The sequence below is a fragment of the Mobula hypostoma genome, chromosome 13, assembly GCF_963921235.1.
Source record: "Mobula hypostoma chromosome 13, sMobHyp1.1, whole genome shotgun sequence".
In the NCBI taxonomy this organism is placed as follows: domain Eukaryota; kingdom Metazoa; phylum Chordata; class Chondrichthyes; order Myliobatiformes; family Myliobatidae; genus Mobula; species Mobula hypostoma.
This window is the reverse complement of record NC_086109.1, coordinates 39,754,197-39,772,545: the sequence shown is the minus strand read 5'-3', so window position 1 is coordinate 39,772,545 and position 18,349 is coordinate 39,754,197. Positions and strand designations below refer to the sequence as shown.

Sequence of the window (18,349 nt, the reverse complement as noted above, 5' to 3'; positions counted from 1 at the left end):
TCTGGAACTGTAGCCCACTGTATCTATTCTCTTCCATTCATCTGGCCCAATGCAAAGGAGAAGAGTTTGGTGATGGGTTTCTGCAATGCCCAAGCCTCAGGCAGGAGAGTGCTAATCAACTGCGATTTCATTTAGTAGGATTGTTTGCACCCAGGGGTGCTAGAAAGAAAAGACGTACAAGGACACCTCCTGTGGTTGTATGGAAAAGTGCCTTTCCAGGTGAGGCAGCACTTCACCTGTGAGGCTGTCAGGGTCATCTATTATATGCATTGCTCCCGTGCAGCCTCCTCCAGATCAGTGAGAACCGAAGTAGACTGGGGGACCACTTCATCAAACACCGCAAAAAGCAAGATCTCCTGGTGGCTGCTCATTTCAAATTGGACTTCCCATTCCCATACCAACGTGTCTGTGAATGGCCTCTTCTACTGCCACAGTTAGGCTAAACTCAGGTTAGAGGAGCAACATCTCATATTCCTGTTGGCATGAGCATTGATTTCTCTAACTTTCAATTCACTCATTTTCCATTCCCCATTGTGGTTAACCTCTCTCCGTTTCTCTTCTCACTTACCCATCATCTCCCTCTGGCACCAATCCTCTTTCCCTTTATTTGATGGTCAACTATCCTCTCCTATTAGATTCCATCTTCTTCAACCCTTTACCTCTTCCATCTATCATCCCCTAGCTTCTTACTTCATCCCGCTGCCCCACCCACCCAGATATACCAGTTAGTTGAGTGATGTCCCAGCAACAACCTTTCACTCAACATCAATAAGACAAAAGAGCTAATTGTGGACTTCGGGAAGGGTGAGATGAGGGAACATGAACCAATTCTAATAAAGTGTTCAGAAGTGCAGAGAGTGAGCAATTTCAAGTTTCTTGGCGTCAAGACCTCTGAGGATCTAACCTGGTCCCAACATATCGATACAGCTATAAAGAAGGCAAGATGGTGGCTATACTTAATTAGGAGTTTGAAAAGATTTGGCTTGTCACCTAAAACACTAAAAATTTCTATAGATGTACCATGGAGAGCATTCTGACAGGCTGCGTTACTGTCTGGTATGAGGGGCTACTGCACAGGACCGAACGAAGCTACAGAAAGCTGTAAAATTAGTCAGCTCCATCTTGGGTGCTAGCCTGCGTAGTAGCCGTTATTAAGGACCCCTATGACCCAGGACATGCCCTTTTCTCATTGTTACCATCAGGAGGGAGGTACAGAAGCCTGAAGACACACACTCAGCAATTCAGGAACAGCTTCTTCCCATCTGCCATCTGATTCCTAAATGGACATTGAACCCATGAACACTACCTCACATTTTCTTCTTTTTTTTAAATATATTATTTCTGTTTTGCGCTATTTTTAATCTATTTAATATATAATATATACCTACTGTAATTGATTTATTAGGTTATTTACTTATTTATTCTTTTTATACTATCACATATAGCATTGTACTGCTGCTGCTAAGTTAACAAATTTCAGGACACATGCAGTGATAATAAACCTGATTCTGATTCTAATGACTCAGAGTTCCCTGTTGCTTGCTGCTTTAATTACCACAGCAGTCTGTCTGTTATTGATCTCCTACATTGTTACATCAAAGCTGAATCGAAGCTTGGGGAACAGTCCTCTGGACTCAATATTGAATTCCACAACTCGTTCTGTTTGCATCTGAACTGACTGTTTCTGCTGGAAACAAATCAACTGTGACAGTTTGGTTAGTTATCCTCTTCCCATTAGTATAGACTGACCTAATGGACACATACACACAAAATGCTGGAGGAGCTCAGCAGGCCAGACAGCATCTATGGGAAAGATTACAGTAGACGTTTGGGGCCGAGACCCTTCATTATTCCTGAAGAAAGGTCTCGGCCCAAAACATCAAATGCTTACTCTTTTCCACTGACGCTGCCTGGCCTGCTGAATATGTCCAGCCTTTTGTGTGTGTTGCTTTGTATTTCCAGCATCTGCAATTTTTCTCATGTTTGAAACAGACTTATACTGCAGGCAAGCACTTTAAATCTCATTCCTGTTCCTTTGTCTGTATTCTCACTAACTACCCTCACTTATTAGCTTTTGTTCAGTATCTTCTCCCTGTAACTGCCCTATTAACCCATCGACCAGATGATATTTACAATGTACGTTTGTAGCAACCCTGCTTTCTTTATCCTAATCATTTCCCCTACCCCATACCTTTTCTGCAACTTTAGACAAAATTGCTTTTTCTTTCCCCATTTCAGATAAGGGTCTTCACTCTGAAATGTTAACTGTTTTTCTTCCTACAGACAGAAAGATGGTGACCTGCAGATGGTGACCTGCAGATGGTGACCTACAGATGGTGACCTGCAGAAAGTTTCCAGTATTTGGCACATTTAAATAAGTGAACAAAGAAAGAAGGATCAGAAAATTAAATATTCCTGGCTATGGTGTAGAAGCCATGCATCTGTTTGCTATCTGCACTGTATCCTGTGTTGCGCATTTATTGTGTGTGATTTGGTAATTAGTCATGTGAGTGAGAGTGTGGAAAAAGCGAAGGGAATAAGTTATGTATCTGTGCATTGTCCTGTGCAGTTTGGAGCTGGGGACTGATGGATGTCATATCTGTTGACCACTTAGTTACAGTTAATTATGCTTAAGTTTCATCACCTCAAAAGCATATCATACAGGGATAACAAATCTTTGGAGGTCGCCAGCAGTAGCAAGGCATTTGTTAGAATTGGCTACCACACCATGGTATTGAGAAAAGACAGAGAAGGGTGAAAAGGAAAGTGAGCATCAGTTTCACCTGTTATAGCACAAGAATGGGATGACATATAGGAGGAGTCAAAGGAGAAATGCATTTGGTTGGAATGAAGGAATGTGAAAATTTTGCTGACTCTGGAAATACCCAGTGCAAGTAGTGGGAAGGAGACCGGAGATAATTACATAAAGAAATATATAAAGATAATTTTGGGGGACTTAATTTGTCATAAAATATTGAGCAGAAAGAATAAAAATTGAGAGAATTTCCAGAAATGAGAACAGAACATTTCTATTAGAATATTTTCAACCTTATAAGTTCCAATTCTGGTTACAAATGAAGTGTTTCAGTGAGGGTACACTGAGTGTGCTGTAGTCATAATGACTTTCAGAATAGTTACGGAAAAGACAGGGAATGCTCGAGAATAAAAAGCACTAAACTAAAATAGTGTGAATTTCAGTGAAGTGAGAAAGGATCTGGCCCAAGTATGTTTTGCCTTCGATGCATGCTGAACAAGGAATGGAACAATGGAAGGCCTTCAAAAGAAGAGGTGGTTGAAGTAGACACGTAAGGGGGAAATGGAAAGTTAGTTAAAACTAAAGGTCCTCAGATGGCTTAAGAGATCTAAATAAGATTCTCGTACACAGCATACACAAGATACTGGAGAACTGTGGGATAAGTTGAAGAAAATACTAAAGGGATCTGAAAATTAGAGTGATGTCATGGTCCGGATTGGGGTCCCTTTAAATTTACCTTGTTTATGTTACGATCCGGACCGTTGATTCCCTGTTTTCCCGTGTCCCTCGACTTCGGTGATTCTCGGCTGAACCGGTAGTTTATAGTCTCCGGCTTTCAGCCGTTCGGCGCGGGAGCGTTTGCAAAGTCACCAAGGTACGGCGTGCCAATGTCATCTGGCTGGAGCAAGCCTAGTCTCCGCCCGAAGCGAGTGCCAGTAATTCGCCTTTCCTTACCGGAGCAACCCTGTCAAGTTACCCTGCTAAAGCGAGCCTGCAAAGTCTCCTCACCGAGGTGGGTCTGTCAGTTAATCCGCCAGAGGGAATCAAGAACCACTGTCTACTGTTCCAGGGCCGAGTCAAGAGCTCGCCACTACCCGGAGGCTCCAAGTCAAGTCCTGGCTCCGGCGGCATTCAAGCATCAAGTCGAGTCTTGGCCCTAGCGGCATTCAAGCACCAAGTTGAGTCCTGGCCCTGGCGGCATTCAAGCACCAAGTCAAGTCCCGGCCCTGGCGGCATTCAAGCACCAAGTCAAGTCCCGGCCCTGGCGGCATTCAAGCACCAAGTTGAGTCCTGGCCCTGGCGGCATTCAAGCACCAAGTCAAGTCCCTGCTCTGGCGGCATTCAAGCACCTAGTTGAGTTCTGGCCCTGGCGGCATTCAAGCACCAAGTCAAACCCCGGCCCTGGCGGCATTCAAGCACCAAGTCAAGCCCCGGCCCTGGCGGCATTCAAGCACCAAGTTGAGTCCTGGCCCTGGCGGCATTCAAGCACCAAGTCAAACCCCGGCCCTGGCGGCATTCAAGCACCAAGTTGAGTCCTGGCCCTGGCGGCATTCAAGCACCAAGTCAAGCCCCGGCCCTGGCGGCATTCAAGCACCAAGTCAAGCCCCGGCCCTGGCGGCATTCAAGCACCAAGTTGAGTCCTGGCCCTGGCGGCATTCAAGCACCAAGTCAAGTCCCGGTCCTGGCGGCATTCAAGCACCAAGTCAAGCCCCAGCCCTGGCGGCATTCAAGCACCAAGTTGAGTCCTGGCCCTGGCGGCATTCAAGCACCAAGTTGAGTCCTGCCCCTGGCGGCATTCAAGCACCAAGTCAAGTCCCGGTCCTGGCGGCATTCAAGCACCAAGTCAAGTCTTGGCCCTGGCTGCATCCCAGTTCTGAGTCAAGTCCTGGCCCTGGCGGTCTGTGATTCCTGTCCTACCCACTTGTCTGAATCCCTTCTCTGCCCCTCTCGCCTCTAGTGCTCGTCTGCAGCCCCCACCTGCACTTCAGTCTAGATCCATCGCCGGAGCTAGATAGGTACTGTCTGGTGTTTATTCGTGTTGGTCTTGTCTTGTCCTGTCCTTGCCTCCGTGGGGTAAGTCAGGCCATCTTGCCGTTGCCTCGCGGGGAGTCAGGTCTTGTCTTGTCCTCGCCGCCGTGGGGTAGGTCAGGCCGTCTTGCCATTGCCCCGCAGGGAGTCATGTCTTGTCTTGTCTTGTCCTCGCCTCCGTGGGGTAGGTCAGGCCGTCTTGCCGTTGCCCCGCGGGGAATCATGTCTTGTCTTGTCTTGTCCTCGCCTCCATGGGTAAGTCAGGCTGTCTTGCCATTGCCCCACGGAAGTTCATGAGTCCCGGCCCTATGTCCTGTACCCAAGGAGGGGTCGGCTCTCTGTTCTGTGTGTGGGTCCCGGCCCTATGTCCTGTACCCAAGGAGGGGTCCCGACTCTGCGTTCTGTGTATGTGTCCATGGTTCCATGTACTTGCTCCCCGAGACCGAGGCTCTGTTTTCCCATGTTCCTCCTCTCCCTAGCCCATGTCACGTCTATGCCTGATTCTGGGGTCCTTGCCCAGTCTCGGGCTCGGAGTCCATACTCTAGCCTCTTCATGTCTCTTCTAGTTCTGGGAGCCAATTCCGAGTCCTAGCCCAGACCCTTGGTCCCAGCCTAGTCGTAGAACTCAGTCCTTATCCAGTTCGCTACTGCTGCTCCTGCCTAGCTCTCCTGATATCGAACAATAAACTAAATTTAATTAACCTCACAAGATGTGTCTTGCATTAGGGTCCACCCTTGCTCCCTATGCCCCCGCCATTATGACAAGTGAGGGCTAAAGAGAGAGAGAACATTATTAGCTGATAACATCAAAGGAAAACCAGAAATCTGTTATCAACATTTAAATAGCAAAAGAGTACTAAATAGAAGGGCAAAAACAATTAAGAGATCAGGAGAAGTAGCTGAGGCACTAAAGGAGCCTTTCAGCATGAGGAGAGGTATGTTTTAAGCAGGATAATTAGAGGTTGTAGTCAAATAGTGCATTTCAAAAATAATGAAGTACTCAGGGCAGAAAAGTTCTCAAGTGAAGAGGGATGTATCGTGGATGACTGAACAAACTGAAAGTGAAAATTGTGGAGACCCTGGCCAGAACTTTCCAACCATCATTAGATGGTATTAAATAGCTGAAAGGTTGCGAGCATTGCACTCCGTGCAAAAAAAAAGAGTAGTGATTGTCCTGGGAACAGACCAAAAGAACTGGGATTGTTTTCCATAGAAGTGGAGATTGTCTACAGGTGTTCAAAATCAAAGACTTTCTTAAATATAAAGAAACTGTTCCTAATAGCAGAAATCTCATTATTCTGTTTTAATACACTTTTCCAGAAGTCTAACATTATTTAAACTTTTAAAATGATACATTAACTGATTATTTGAATCAACAATTAATTAATTAAAAGATGGATTGCATGGATTGTGAAAAAGAATTCATGTTTCATTATCTTGATTGCTATCTTTGATGAAATAATAGAAAAAGTTTGTGAGAATAGCAGTACAGCAGATGATAGATTCAAGGATCTTTCGAAGGTGCTTAATGAAGAACCACAGAGTCAACGTATTAGTAGAATTTAATTCACTGAAATGAGTGTACAAAAGCAGAGAGGTGTGATGAATGGCTGTTGATCACCATAAGAAGGGTGGCATACAGTGCAGTTTTCCCAGGTGTTGACATTAGTTTGACTGGACTCATTGTTATTATTTATTAATGAGCTTGGCTTGGGATATTCAAGGATATCTTTCAAAATTTAGTATGTGATAAAGCCCAGGAATGTTGTAAACCATGAGGAGGATGTCAACAGCAGAACATGGAGAGACTGATAAGCTGGGCAGAAATGTGGCAGATGAAATATAACTCAGAGAAATGAAGAGAATCATTCTAGTCATCAGATTAATGGTGGAACTTTAATGATAATGTGAAGTGTGTTGAAGATGAATATGAGGTAAGGGTCAGGTTCAAGTTAAAACGCTGCCAATACATACGGAATTCCTCAGCTTTCCCAGAAGTGAAACGGATTATGGAAACAAAGAAACTGTGCTAATCTTCTGTACTCAGTTGAAGATCATCACATATCAGTTTTGAATATCACAATGTATGAAGAATGTCAAAACAGTAGGTAGAGATATTTAAAGACTTATTAGATTGCTCCTCTCAATGAAAGAATTGTCCAGAGGATAAACTGGAAAAACTATGTTGCTCTCTTCAGAAACAAAAGTTAAGGGGTGTTCAAAATTATGAAACCTTCTGATAAATATAAAAATACTGCTTCTAGTGGTAGTAGAACTAGCAGCAAGCACAGTGCCAGAGCTGACAAGAGATACTATTTACAGCTTAAGCATCCTAAGTTCAATCCTATCCTCTGTTGCTGACTGTGTTCTCCCTATGACTGGCTTTCCTCCAGGAGCTCTGGTATTCATTCACATTCCGAAAGTGAGCAGGCTTGTGGGTCAGTTGACAGTTGTGAATTATATCTAATCTGTAGGGAGGGATATCTGTGGGAGGGGTGGAGTGGGATGTGACAATTAAAGTAAAATGGGTTAGGCTGGGATTGATTTGCATGATAGTCAACACAGACTAGTTGGACTGAGGGGGCCAATTTCCATGCTTTACCTCTCTATGACTGGCATTTAGGCGAAGATAAGGGCACTTTCTTTTAAACAAAGACATTTTTGTGATCTGAAATTGGATGGTTAGTTGGTGAAGCAGATTCAATAACAACTTACAAAGTGGAACCAGATAACTGCCTGAGTCAAAAATATGTTCTGGGCCTGAGGGAAAAGAGCAGAGGATCCTGGGTATCAACATCTCTGAGGATCTATTCTGGGCTTAACATATCGATGCAGTTACAAAGAAAGCACGACAGCGGCTATATTTCATAAGGAGTTTGAGGAAATTTGGTGTCTCAACAAAGACACTTTCAAATTTCTACAGGTGCACTGCGGAGAGCATTCTAACTGGCTGCATCAACATCTGGTATGGGGGTGGCGGTGGAGGGGAGGCTACTGCACAGGATCAAAGCAAACTGCAGAAGGTTGTAAAATTAGTCAGACCCATCATGGGCACTAGCTTCCATAGTATTGAGGACTTCTTCAAGGAGCGGTACCTCATAAAGGCGAAATCCATCATTAAGAACCCCCATCACCCAGTTCATGCACTCGTTTCATTGCTACCATCAGGGAGGAGGTACAGGAGCCTGAAGGCACACACTCAGTGATTCAGGAACAGCTTCTCCCCCTTGGCCATTAGATTTCTGAATGGATGATGAACCCATGAACACTACCTCGATACTTTTTTTTCTTTTTGTATTACGTATTTGATTTCATCTTGCAAATAACTAAATAAATATTTACTTACTATAAATTAGAGTTTTTCTTATTATGTACTCCAATGTACTGCTACCACAAATCAACAATTTTCATGACAAATGCTGATGATATTACCTGATTCTGATTATCTCAGTGAATTGCTTTATCAAGTAACAGGCCAGCCACAATGTGCCAAATGGCTGCTTTTTTTTACGCATTCCATGACACAAATCATTGCCGGCACATGAGCTCTCCATAGTAGCCCCTGAGCATAAAACTTCATATCATTCAGCTGGAAATATTCCTTGCATTTATCATGCTTTTAACTTTATTCTCTATCACATTTTTAGATGATCAAATGCTATATGATATTACTATTTTGGCACATAACTGTGGAACACTATGGAAGAACCCAAGAAAACATCCTATCCAGCTACTTCCTTATTTTTTCCTTGAAATTTATGAACAATTAATCATTTACATTAAAGTAGATTAGGTTTGCCAAAGAGGTGTCATTGTCAAAATGTCATATCTGGTTTTCTCTCCATAGTTGCTGCTTGACCTGCTGGCACTGAGCCTTCAAATTCCTTGCATTTGGAATGTATTGCTTCTTAAACTTCTCACAAGCTGCGTCAATTACATTACACTATTCAGTGACTGAGTTAGACTGAGTTAGCAGAGGGAACAACATATCAATATTCCGTACTACAACACTGTAGGATATGGGAGATTTCCCACTATCAACTCCTTACCTCACCTGTGCTTTTTCAGGAGTTGCCAATTGGAAGTCATAAAGTCATAAACTGAACAGAATGAAGGAGGGGGGAGAAAAATCAGGTGAAGAATCAGCCCAATTATCCTGGTGCATCCTATTATGGTCAGTCATAGTGAACTTCCTTTTCTTGGACAACCTCTCAAGTTTAAGGATGACACCTATGCATGTTTTGTTTAACCTTTGCAAACCAGCTAACACCTGGAGTTGACAGAGCAAAATCTTAGTCCAATGCTGAGAAGATCCATTATGATTAGGGACCAGGCTCTGCTGCATAGACTCAGTGCACACAATATGGAATTCCCACTAGCTGTAGGAATCCAAATACCTTAAAGCTTACACCATTCTTAAAGCTCTTCAGTAGTATCAAAAGAACACTGGAACAGGCAACAGTTTCCAAAGTGTGACCTCAGCACAATTTACTGCAACTTTTAGTCTAATATAGGAAAAAGAAAAGCAACAAAAGTAAATAAAAGAGTAATTATCCTGACTAAAAATTCATTTTTCATGGGTTTTTTTCAAATATATTGGTTCATTTTGCACCCTAACAACATATCAGTGAGGTGAATTAGGCTAAGGCTTAGCAGTATGCACAGAATAACAGTCGGCATAACATTGTAGCATCACAGTTTTAATTTGTAAAGTACAAAAATTGGAAGGTTACTTAATGAGTAAGCTGTAACCTTTCTCAGGTTTCAATCAAGCATTGCTAATTGTGAAATCTTACTTACTTGTACATGAAGGGAGCTACCGTTGCTGTGTTGGGATGGCTGTTCTGTGTTGGAGATGGAAGCTTGATGACGTTGCTATTGATGGACATCTTCAGACCACCTGTACAAGTGTGCTTTGGAGAACTCACGGAGGAGACAGACAGCTCTGAAAAATCTTCGTTGTCATCTAAAAGCAAATTGGAGAAACTATAGGACTTCCAGCTAACATCAGATTTACGCTGTCTTTGACTGGAACTGCTTTTAGGTTTCTCTGTATCTGTTGCACTTCCACAACTCGACAGCTGCAATAGATTATCATTTGAAATACTGAATCTGGATTTACACTTTCCCCTGGGAGGAAGAGTTGCAACGCCCTTCTGCACATCATTCAAAACCTTGCTCCTTGCGTGATTCAAGCCAGCAATTCGAGAGGCTTTTGTAGAAGCCATTTTTCCCCTGGAGTTGGTTCCACTACTGTCACTCTTCTGTTCCTTTTGACCTCTGTCTGACATTTTTGATGCTGACTTCTGCATGTTCTGAGTTTTATTCAAAGCTTGAACAGTTCCCTTCCGTGGTATCCGTGGACTGTTATATGCAGATTCCCCACTATCTGCTTCAGTATTACCTAATTCAGGATTCCCAAGTTCCACTGAAATATCCTGCCCCTTGTTGTTCAAAAAGGTTTCAATTCTGCCCTCTGCAGTATTTCTAGAAGTTTTACTGTGATATTTCAGTTCCTCCACTGATTTATTTGCATTAGATAAGCCTTTTTCATATCCTGGGCTAGGAGCCTTATCCAGATCATTTATTGAAGAAGAAACGGTGAGATTTAGCTGCCTGGCAGTCTGCTTGGAGGACACGTCCGAGGTTTGTTTTCTATTTGGTGGTAGGTTTCTGGATTGAGACGTGGTTGAAGTATGCTGATGCCTTGTTGAATTTAACTGCATGTTCCCATTCATGACAGGCAGTTGAGTTATGTTGTCAGACAGATCTGAAAGAGATGGAAGATACAATCTACATTTAATCATTGTTTCTGATTTAAACAAGCAAGTAAAATCAAAGTAATAGAATATAAATGCCTCTCGAAAATATTGCAGTGAAAAGAATATTGCCAGCAAATCATGTTTGGATTTGCTGGCAATAAGTTTTAAAATAAACATCTTTTAAAGAAGTTTAGATCTATTTTTATTTAAAGACACAAGTGTTGGCCCTTCTAACCCAACAAGCCCACACCACCCAATTACACCCATATGACCAATTAGCCTAGCAACCCATACGTCTCAAATGTGGGAGGAAACTGGAGCACCCGGAAGAAACCTATGTGGTAATGGAGCGAATTAACGATCTCTTTACAGACAGCAGTGGGAATTGAACCCAGGTCACTGGCAGTGTAAAGTGTTACACTAACCACTAGACTACCATGCTGCCCCAAACCGATATAATGGAAAAATAATTAAGGTGGATTGAAAGGTCTAATTTTCACACTACAGATACACAGCACCTCAAGTGGTTTGCTACCCTTCCTTAAAAGAAAACATCTGGAATTATTCATGTTACAGCTACTTTCTTCTGGATGTCACAGAAGATTTTCTCCATTTGTGCTAAATGAAACCAACCTGTAATATGATATTTCCAATTCAACAAAATATCTCAATTTATGCAATTTTTAGCTGAGTACATTATTAATGTTCAGCAATTTTAAGATTATAATACTAAATTATAAGTATATATCTCTACATCAAAAACCACCAAAACTGAAACTCACATTTAATGACAAAGAATTGCAATGTGCCAAAAGATTATTATCACAGTCTTACATAGAAAATTTCTTTCTCACATTTCTTTCTGGTAAGTGTGGTCACAAAATCTACGCAAACTAGTGAATGACAATTGGAAAAAATTCAGCATTCTGAGGTTAATGGGAATAAAGCCACAATATCTATCCAATCTGACATCTCAGTTTCCATTCTTGACTCATTGCTTTTCTTGGCATCATATCTACATGATCCAATAATTCAGTAAATGTTACGTCCCACCCAGTATTCAAGCAGCACATTCACCCTTCAGTACCACTCCCAATGAGAAATTTTCATGAATACATTTTAAATTTTTAACCATCTGCTTGCCAGAAGTCTTAAAAATGTCTTTGCCAGTTGGTTAACTAGTTTCAGTTGTTGGTAGCTCAAAAACTTTGTATCTTAAATAAATTCTGCAGCAACATAACTTTAAGGAAAGACATCTTTGCCATAGAGGGAGTACAAAGAAGCTTCACCAGATTGATTCCTGGGATGGCAGGACTTTCATATGAAGAAAGACTAGATGAACTGGGCTTGTACTCGTTGGAATTTAGAAGATTGAGGGGGGATCTGATTGAAACGTATAAGATCCTAAAGGGATTGGACAGGCTGGATGCAGGAAGATTGTTCCCGATGTTGGGGAAGTCCAGAACGAGGGGCCACAGTTTGAGGATAGAGGGGAAGCCTTTTAGGACTGAGATTAGGAAAAACTTCTTCACACAGAGAGTGGTGAATCTGTGGAATTCTCTGCCACAGGAAACTGTTGAGGCCAGTTCATTGGCTATATTTAAGAGGGAGTTAGATATGGCCCTTGTGGCGACGGGGGTCAGGAGGTATGGAGGGAAGGCTGGGGCAGGGTTCTGAGTTGGATGATCAGCCATGATCATAATAAATGGCGGTGCAGGCTCGAAGGGCCGAATGGCCTACTCCTGCACCTATTTTCTATGTTTCTATGTTTCTAATACTATAATAATACCAAGCTGATAATCAGTATCTGAAACATGATTGCATATGAAAACAAAATTAAAATTTGATCTTATTTCCACAGCTGATCTGATTTGCTCTTCTCTCTTCGTTGTTTTCCAAGCGATGTCTGCAAATGAATTACTGACATTCAAGATCACTGATTTCTAACTATTGTACGGCTTCATGTAAGTGCAACATCTTAGCGTTTATATTCTTTTGTAGATCTTTTCCTTTTTGGAGCTGGGAACTTTAAAGCTTTATTAAGTGCCTGATAAGAAGCATTCCTGTAATACTTTTCCTACTTCAAATGCCTACGTTCTAAAAGCTGTGTTTGTTAAATCATGCAAGCAGAAGATTGATAGTTACAAAATTAATAGTATGTATGTATGTATGTATTTATTTATTTTGCGATACAGCACAGTAACAGGCTCTTCTGGCTCAACAAGTTTGTGCTACCTAGTTATACCCAGTGAGCAATGAACCTACTAACCAGTAAGTACCTCTTTGGGATGTGTGAGGAAACTCACACGGTCACAGGGAGAACATACACACAGCAACTGACCCTGGGTTGTTGCACTGTAAAGTGATATGCTACCTCGACGCCGACAAAAGAAAGTGGACACACTTCAAAGGCACTGTCCACCTGTCGCAAACTTCTTCCAGTAGTAAGAGGGCAGTTACCTGAGGGGACAGCTAAAGAAGGTGCGTGGACAGTATGGGGATCAAACTCATGGCTTTGGTATTTCTAGCACCAGGCTCTGACCAGCTAGCTAACCGTCCCTGCATTAAGATGAACATACCTTGTAGACATTGCAGCAATTCTGATGGTTATGAAGGTCCCAATCACAGAAAATATCAGGTATGAAAATAGTGTCTATTGATTGGTACATTATGATGGTTATGATGGTCCCAATCACAGAATATATCAGGCATGAAAATAGTATCTATTGATTGGTACAACTAAGCTATTTTAATAGCCAAACTGCTCACACACTTTAGCTGCAAATTTAACTGGATAGCAAATTAGAAAAAAGCTTCATTGTGCACAGTGGCATGCAGAGCATCAGTCTGCATTGAAAGCCAATACAGCCCTTAGCAGATCGTCTCCAGCCCATGCATGCAGCCTTGCGCAATACAGTATAATCAATAGGAAGTGCCTGTATGAACTATTTAAATGGATCATTAATCAGCTACAGGCTGGCTTGTGATATGCTTCTATATTTACTTCTTTTTGAGGTAGGCTCAAGTTACACAAACTTAGAGATGAAATACATTTTCTAGGATGTTTTGCTGATTCAAAACCTCTGCATAGATGAGATGCTCAGTGGTATTAGTGCATTTATGCAAAATTCCTTTGGAATAAGCTGAGGGTCACACATTAAGCCAAATTGGTATCAGTCAAGTAAGTCGAATGGGAAAAAACAGGATATAAACACAGCAGGTACGATGGTCTGAAATGCATTTATTTTAATGTAAAGAGTATAATGGGTAAAGCTGATAAGCTTGGTTTCTATAACAGATAAAATATTGTGGTTTCATGCACTAAACCAGGAGAATTAAAACATGGAACTACAATATTTTAGCTACTACAGAAACTTAATTGATGGAAGCGGGTAGACCTGGTAAAGTTCCAGGATAAAGACACTTTAGGTGAGAGAGAGAGATGCAAAACAGATGATGGATTTGCCATTATTTTGAGAGAATGCAACAGCTGCACTACAAGAGAACATCTTGCAAGGCCACATTGGAAGAACTAATGAATAAGAAAGGTGCAACTTTGTTGTAACCCACAGTAGTTTTCATGTCTGCACTGTATGCTATTGCAAAACAACCAATTTCCCAAAAGACAGTATTTTAGTGATAATAAACCTGATTCTGATTCTATCATATGTTGACTTTATACTAGAGAGTTTCTAATAGCCAGTGAAAGCGATAGGAACAGATATGCAGGCATATAATGGAAATATGCAAAAACAAAATGATTATTGAAATAATTTTAACTTCTCTAATATTGACTGGGACTCTCTTGGTATCAGATTCTTAAACAGAGCAGAATTTGTTAGGGGCATCCAGGAAGATTTCTTGAAACAATAAGTAGACAGTCCAACAAAGGAGGGGGCCATACTGAATCTTGATTCAGGGAACGAGCCTGGCCAGATGAAAGTTTCAGTTGGGGACAATTTTAGGAACCCTAACTATAACACCAATAATTTTAATATAGTTAAGGATGAACAAGTCCTAATGTGAACCTTGTTGTCATCGTTGTAGTGCAGAGGTGGCGTGTGTCCAACAAATGGTGCAATTTATTTTCTTGGAAGTTTTATTGTGATCACAAGACCCTGCTAGACAATGGTAATGTAGAATACTGCAAGCCCGGTTCACTGGTTCATTGGAAGTGGTAGGGAGGTGTGGGAAAGAGCAGAGACTTCTGGGGGTGTGCTGGAATCCATATTGAATTGAGGGCTGGCCTCACCCATTGGTGTTGTCCTCTGGTGTTTGCTCAGTGTTGGCCAGTGGAAGGCAAGCTGGACCAGGACAACATCTACCATCAATCTTCAGGCCAGGCCACTCGCTGACTTAGACCATAGATATTTTTTTTCTTTTCTTTTGTGATTGTATGCTTTTATTCTATTATGTATACTATATGTGTTATATGCTGTGTGTTGTTGGTATTATGTTTTACACCTTGGTCCCAGAGCAACACTGTTTCGTTTGGCTGTATTCATGTACAACTGAATGGCAATTAAAATTGAACTTCAAAGTGCTGAACTGGGGGAAGAATAATTACAATGGTATTAGGCAGGAACTGGACATCCGCCAGTACTTCAAGTAGAATGAGAGAATGGTAGAATAGGGGTACCGTTTGGAGATAGATTCACATCCGACATCTGACAATGCCCTCTAGTATTTGACATGTCCATCCTAGGAAGAGGATTATCTATCCCATCAATTCTTCTCATAATTTAGTACAATTCAATCAGGTCATTCACCAGTCTCCAATGCTCAATATCCTGGGATAAATCCCATCAGGCTCTGAAGACTTATCCACCTTAATGACTTTTGCCAATTAAAACTGAATAAGATTTGTAAAATAGGACCTCTCCTACACAAAGCCATGTTGACTACCTCCAAAAAGCTCAAGCTATTCCAATATGTGTAAATTCTTTCGCTTCGAATTTTCCGCAAAAAAAGATCTAATGAAGGGAAAGAACTTAAAACAAGAAATTTGGAGTAAATAAACGGCCCACAAAATGTCCTTAGCTATTGACGGAAGCAAAGGAGAAGATTGTTGCAGTGAAAACAACAAGAATTCTGCAGATGCTGGAAATTCAAGCAACACACATCAAAGTTGCTGGTGAACGCAGCAGGCCAGGACTGACGAAGGATCTCGGCCTGAAACGTCGACTGTACCTTTTCCTAGAGATGCTGCTTGGCCTGCTGCATTCACCAGCAGCTTTGATGAGATTGTTCCAGTGCCTTGACAGAGATTTTTGTATCTTCTTCAGCCACAGGCAATGTGCCAGAAGAATGTAAAATAGCCCATGTTATCAGTTTGTTTAAGAGGGCCAACAGGGACAAATCAGGGAATTACAGACTGAAAAATTATTGCAGAAGATTCCTAGGGATGGGATTGGCTTGCACTTGTATATATTTATTACGGACAGTGAACACGGCCCTGAAGGTTGTGTCTCACAAATTTGATTCGAGTTTTTTGAGGAAATAATTAAGATGATTGATGAGGCTAGGCAGGGAATGTTATTAAAATGGACTTTTAAAAAAAGCATTTGACAAGTTCCCTCAAGGTAAGCTGATCCAGAAGATTAAGGCACATGAGAAGGGCTGACACTTGGTTTGAGTGAATTGAAAACTGGTATTAAAAATCAAAATGTAGCAGCACAGGGATGTTTTCATGACTGGAGGTCTATGACCAGAGGTGTTTTGTAAGGATCAGTGTTGGGACCTCTGTTCTTTTCAGTATATGTTAATGATTTGGATAAGAATGCTGGCAGTCTGATTAGTAAATTAGCTGAAAAATGAAAATTTCTAGAGTTGTGGATAGTAAAGAAGGTTGTGATAAAATAGACTAGAAGTTGTTTAGTTCTAGCAAGTATGCGGTGATGCATTTTGAAAGGTCAATTGCAAGAGGAAGGATTGCGGGTCCTTTAGGGGCACTGATGTTCAGAGAGGTCTTTAGGTGCTAGTACATAGCTCCTTGATATTAGCAACACTGCTGGACAGGAAGTTAAAGAAGGCTCATTGATCAGGCAGTTGAGTATAAAATTTGGAAAGCCATGTTACAGCTGTGTAGAACTTTGATTAGGTCACATATGGAGTATTATGTACAATTCTGGTCACTACACTCCAAGAAAAATGTGGACACTTTGGAGATGGTGCAGAAGAGATTTATTCCATAAGATCATAAGACATAGGAGTAGAATTATGTCATTTTGCCCATCAATTCCATCCTGACTGATTTATTATCCCTTTCAACCACATTCTCCTGCTTTCTTCCTGTTACTTTGACGCCCTCACAAAGCAAGAGCCTATCAACTTTTGACATGGCCTCCACAGCCATCTGTGGCAAAGAATTTCACAGATTCAGCTCCCTCTGGAAACAGGTATTCCTCTTCATCTCTGTTCTAAAGGGACATCCTTGTATTCTGAGGCTAGGTCTTCAGAAAATAGACATTGCCACTATAGGAAACATCATCACCATGTCCACCGATCTAGGCGTTTCAATATACCCATATAACCATATATCAATTACAGCACGGAAACAGGCCATATCAACCCTTCTAGTCCATGCTGAACTCCTACTCTCACCTAGTCCCACCGACCTGCACTCAGTCCATAACCCTCCATTCCTTTCCTGTCCATATATCTATCCAATTTAACTTTAAACGACAACATCGAACCTGCCTCAACCACTTCTGCTGGAAGCTCATTCCACACAGCTACCACTCTCTGAGTAAAGAAGTTCCCCCTCATGTTACCCCTAAACTTTTGCCCTTTAACTCTCAACTCATATCCTCTTGTTTGAATCTCCCCCACTGTCAATGGAAAAAGCATATCCACATCAACTCTATCAATCCCCCTCATAATTTTAAACACCTCTATCAAGTGCCCTCTCAACCTTCTACGCTCCCAAGAATAAAGACCTAACTTGTTCAACCTTTCTCTGTAACTTAGGAGATGAAACCCAGGCAACATTTTAGTAAACCTCCTCTGTACTCTCTCAATTTTATTGACATCTTTCGTATAATTCGGTGACCAGAACTGTACACAATACTCCAAATTTGGCCTTACCAATGCTTCATACAATTTCAACATTACATCCCAACTTCTATACTCAATGCTCTGATTAATAAAGGCCAGCATACCAAAAGCTTTCTTCACCACCCTATCCACATGAGATTCCACCTTCAGGGAACTATGCACCATTATTCCTAGATCTCTCGGTTCAACAGCATTCTTCAATGCCCTACCATTTACCATGTATGTCCTATTTTGATTAGTCCTACCAAAATGTAGCACCTCACATTTATCAGCATTAAACTCCATCTGCCATCTTTCAGCCACTCTTCTAACTGGCCTAAATCTCTCTGCAAGCTTTGAAAACCTACCTCATTATCCACAACGCCACCTATCTTAGTATCATCTGCATACTTACTAATCCAATTTACCACCCCATCATCCAGATCATTAATATAAATGACAAACAACACTGGACCCAGTACAGATCCCTGAGGCACACCACTAGTCACCGGCCTCCAATCTGACACACAGTTATCCACGACTACTCTCTGGCGTCTCCCATCCAGCCACTGCTTAATTCATTTTACCACTTCGATATTCAATAGGTGTCAAGATGATTTCCCCCTCATTTGTCTAAATCAATCCAAAATGTAGCTGGATTGGAGTGTATTAGCTATGAGGAAAGAATGGATAAACTTGGGTTGTTTGTTCTGGAGCATCAGAAACTGAGGAATGATTTGATAGAAGTACATAAAATAATGAACGCCAT

At 41.6% G+C, this 18,349-nt stretch overlaps 1 protein-coding gene across 4 annotated transcripts in view; it reads right to left on the bottom strand.

Moving 5' to 3' along the window:
• The window catches only part of LOC134355549 (neuron navigator 1-like), a 664,756-nt gene that overhangs the window by 440,844 nt on the left and 205,563 nt on the right, over window positions 1-18,349 (bottom strand). For all 4 annotated transcript variants that reach the window (XM_063065565.1, XM_063065568.1, XM_063065567.1 and 1 more), the window contains one exon: window positions 9,584-10,553. In XM_063065565.1, the coding sequence (XP_062921635.1) occupies window positions 9,584-10,553 (970 nt within the window). The remainder of the gene's footprint in view (window positions 1-9,583; window positions 10,554-18,349) is intronic.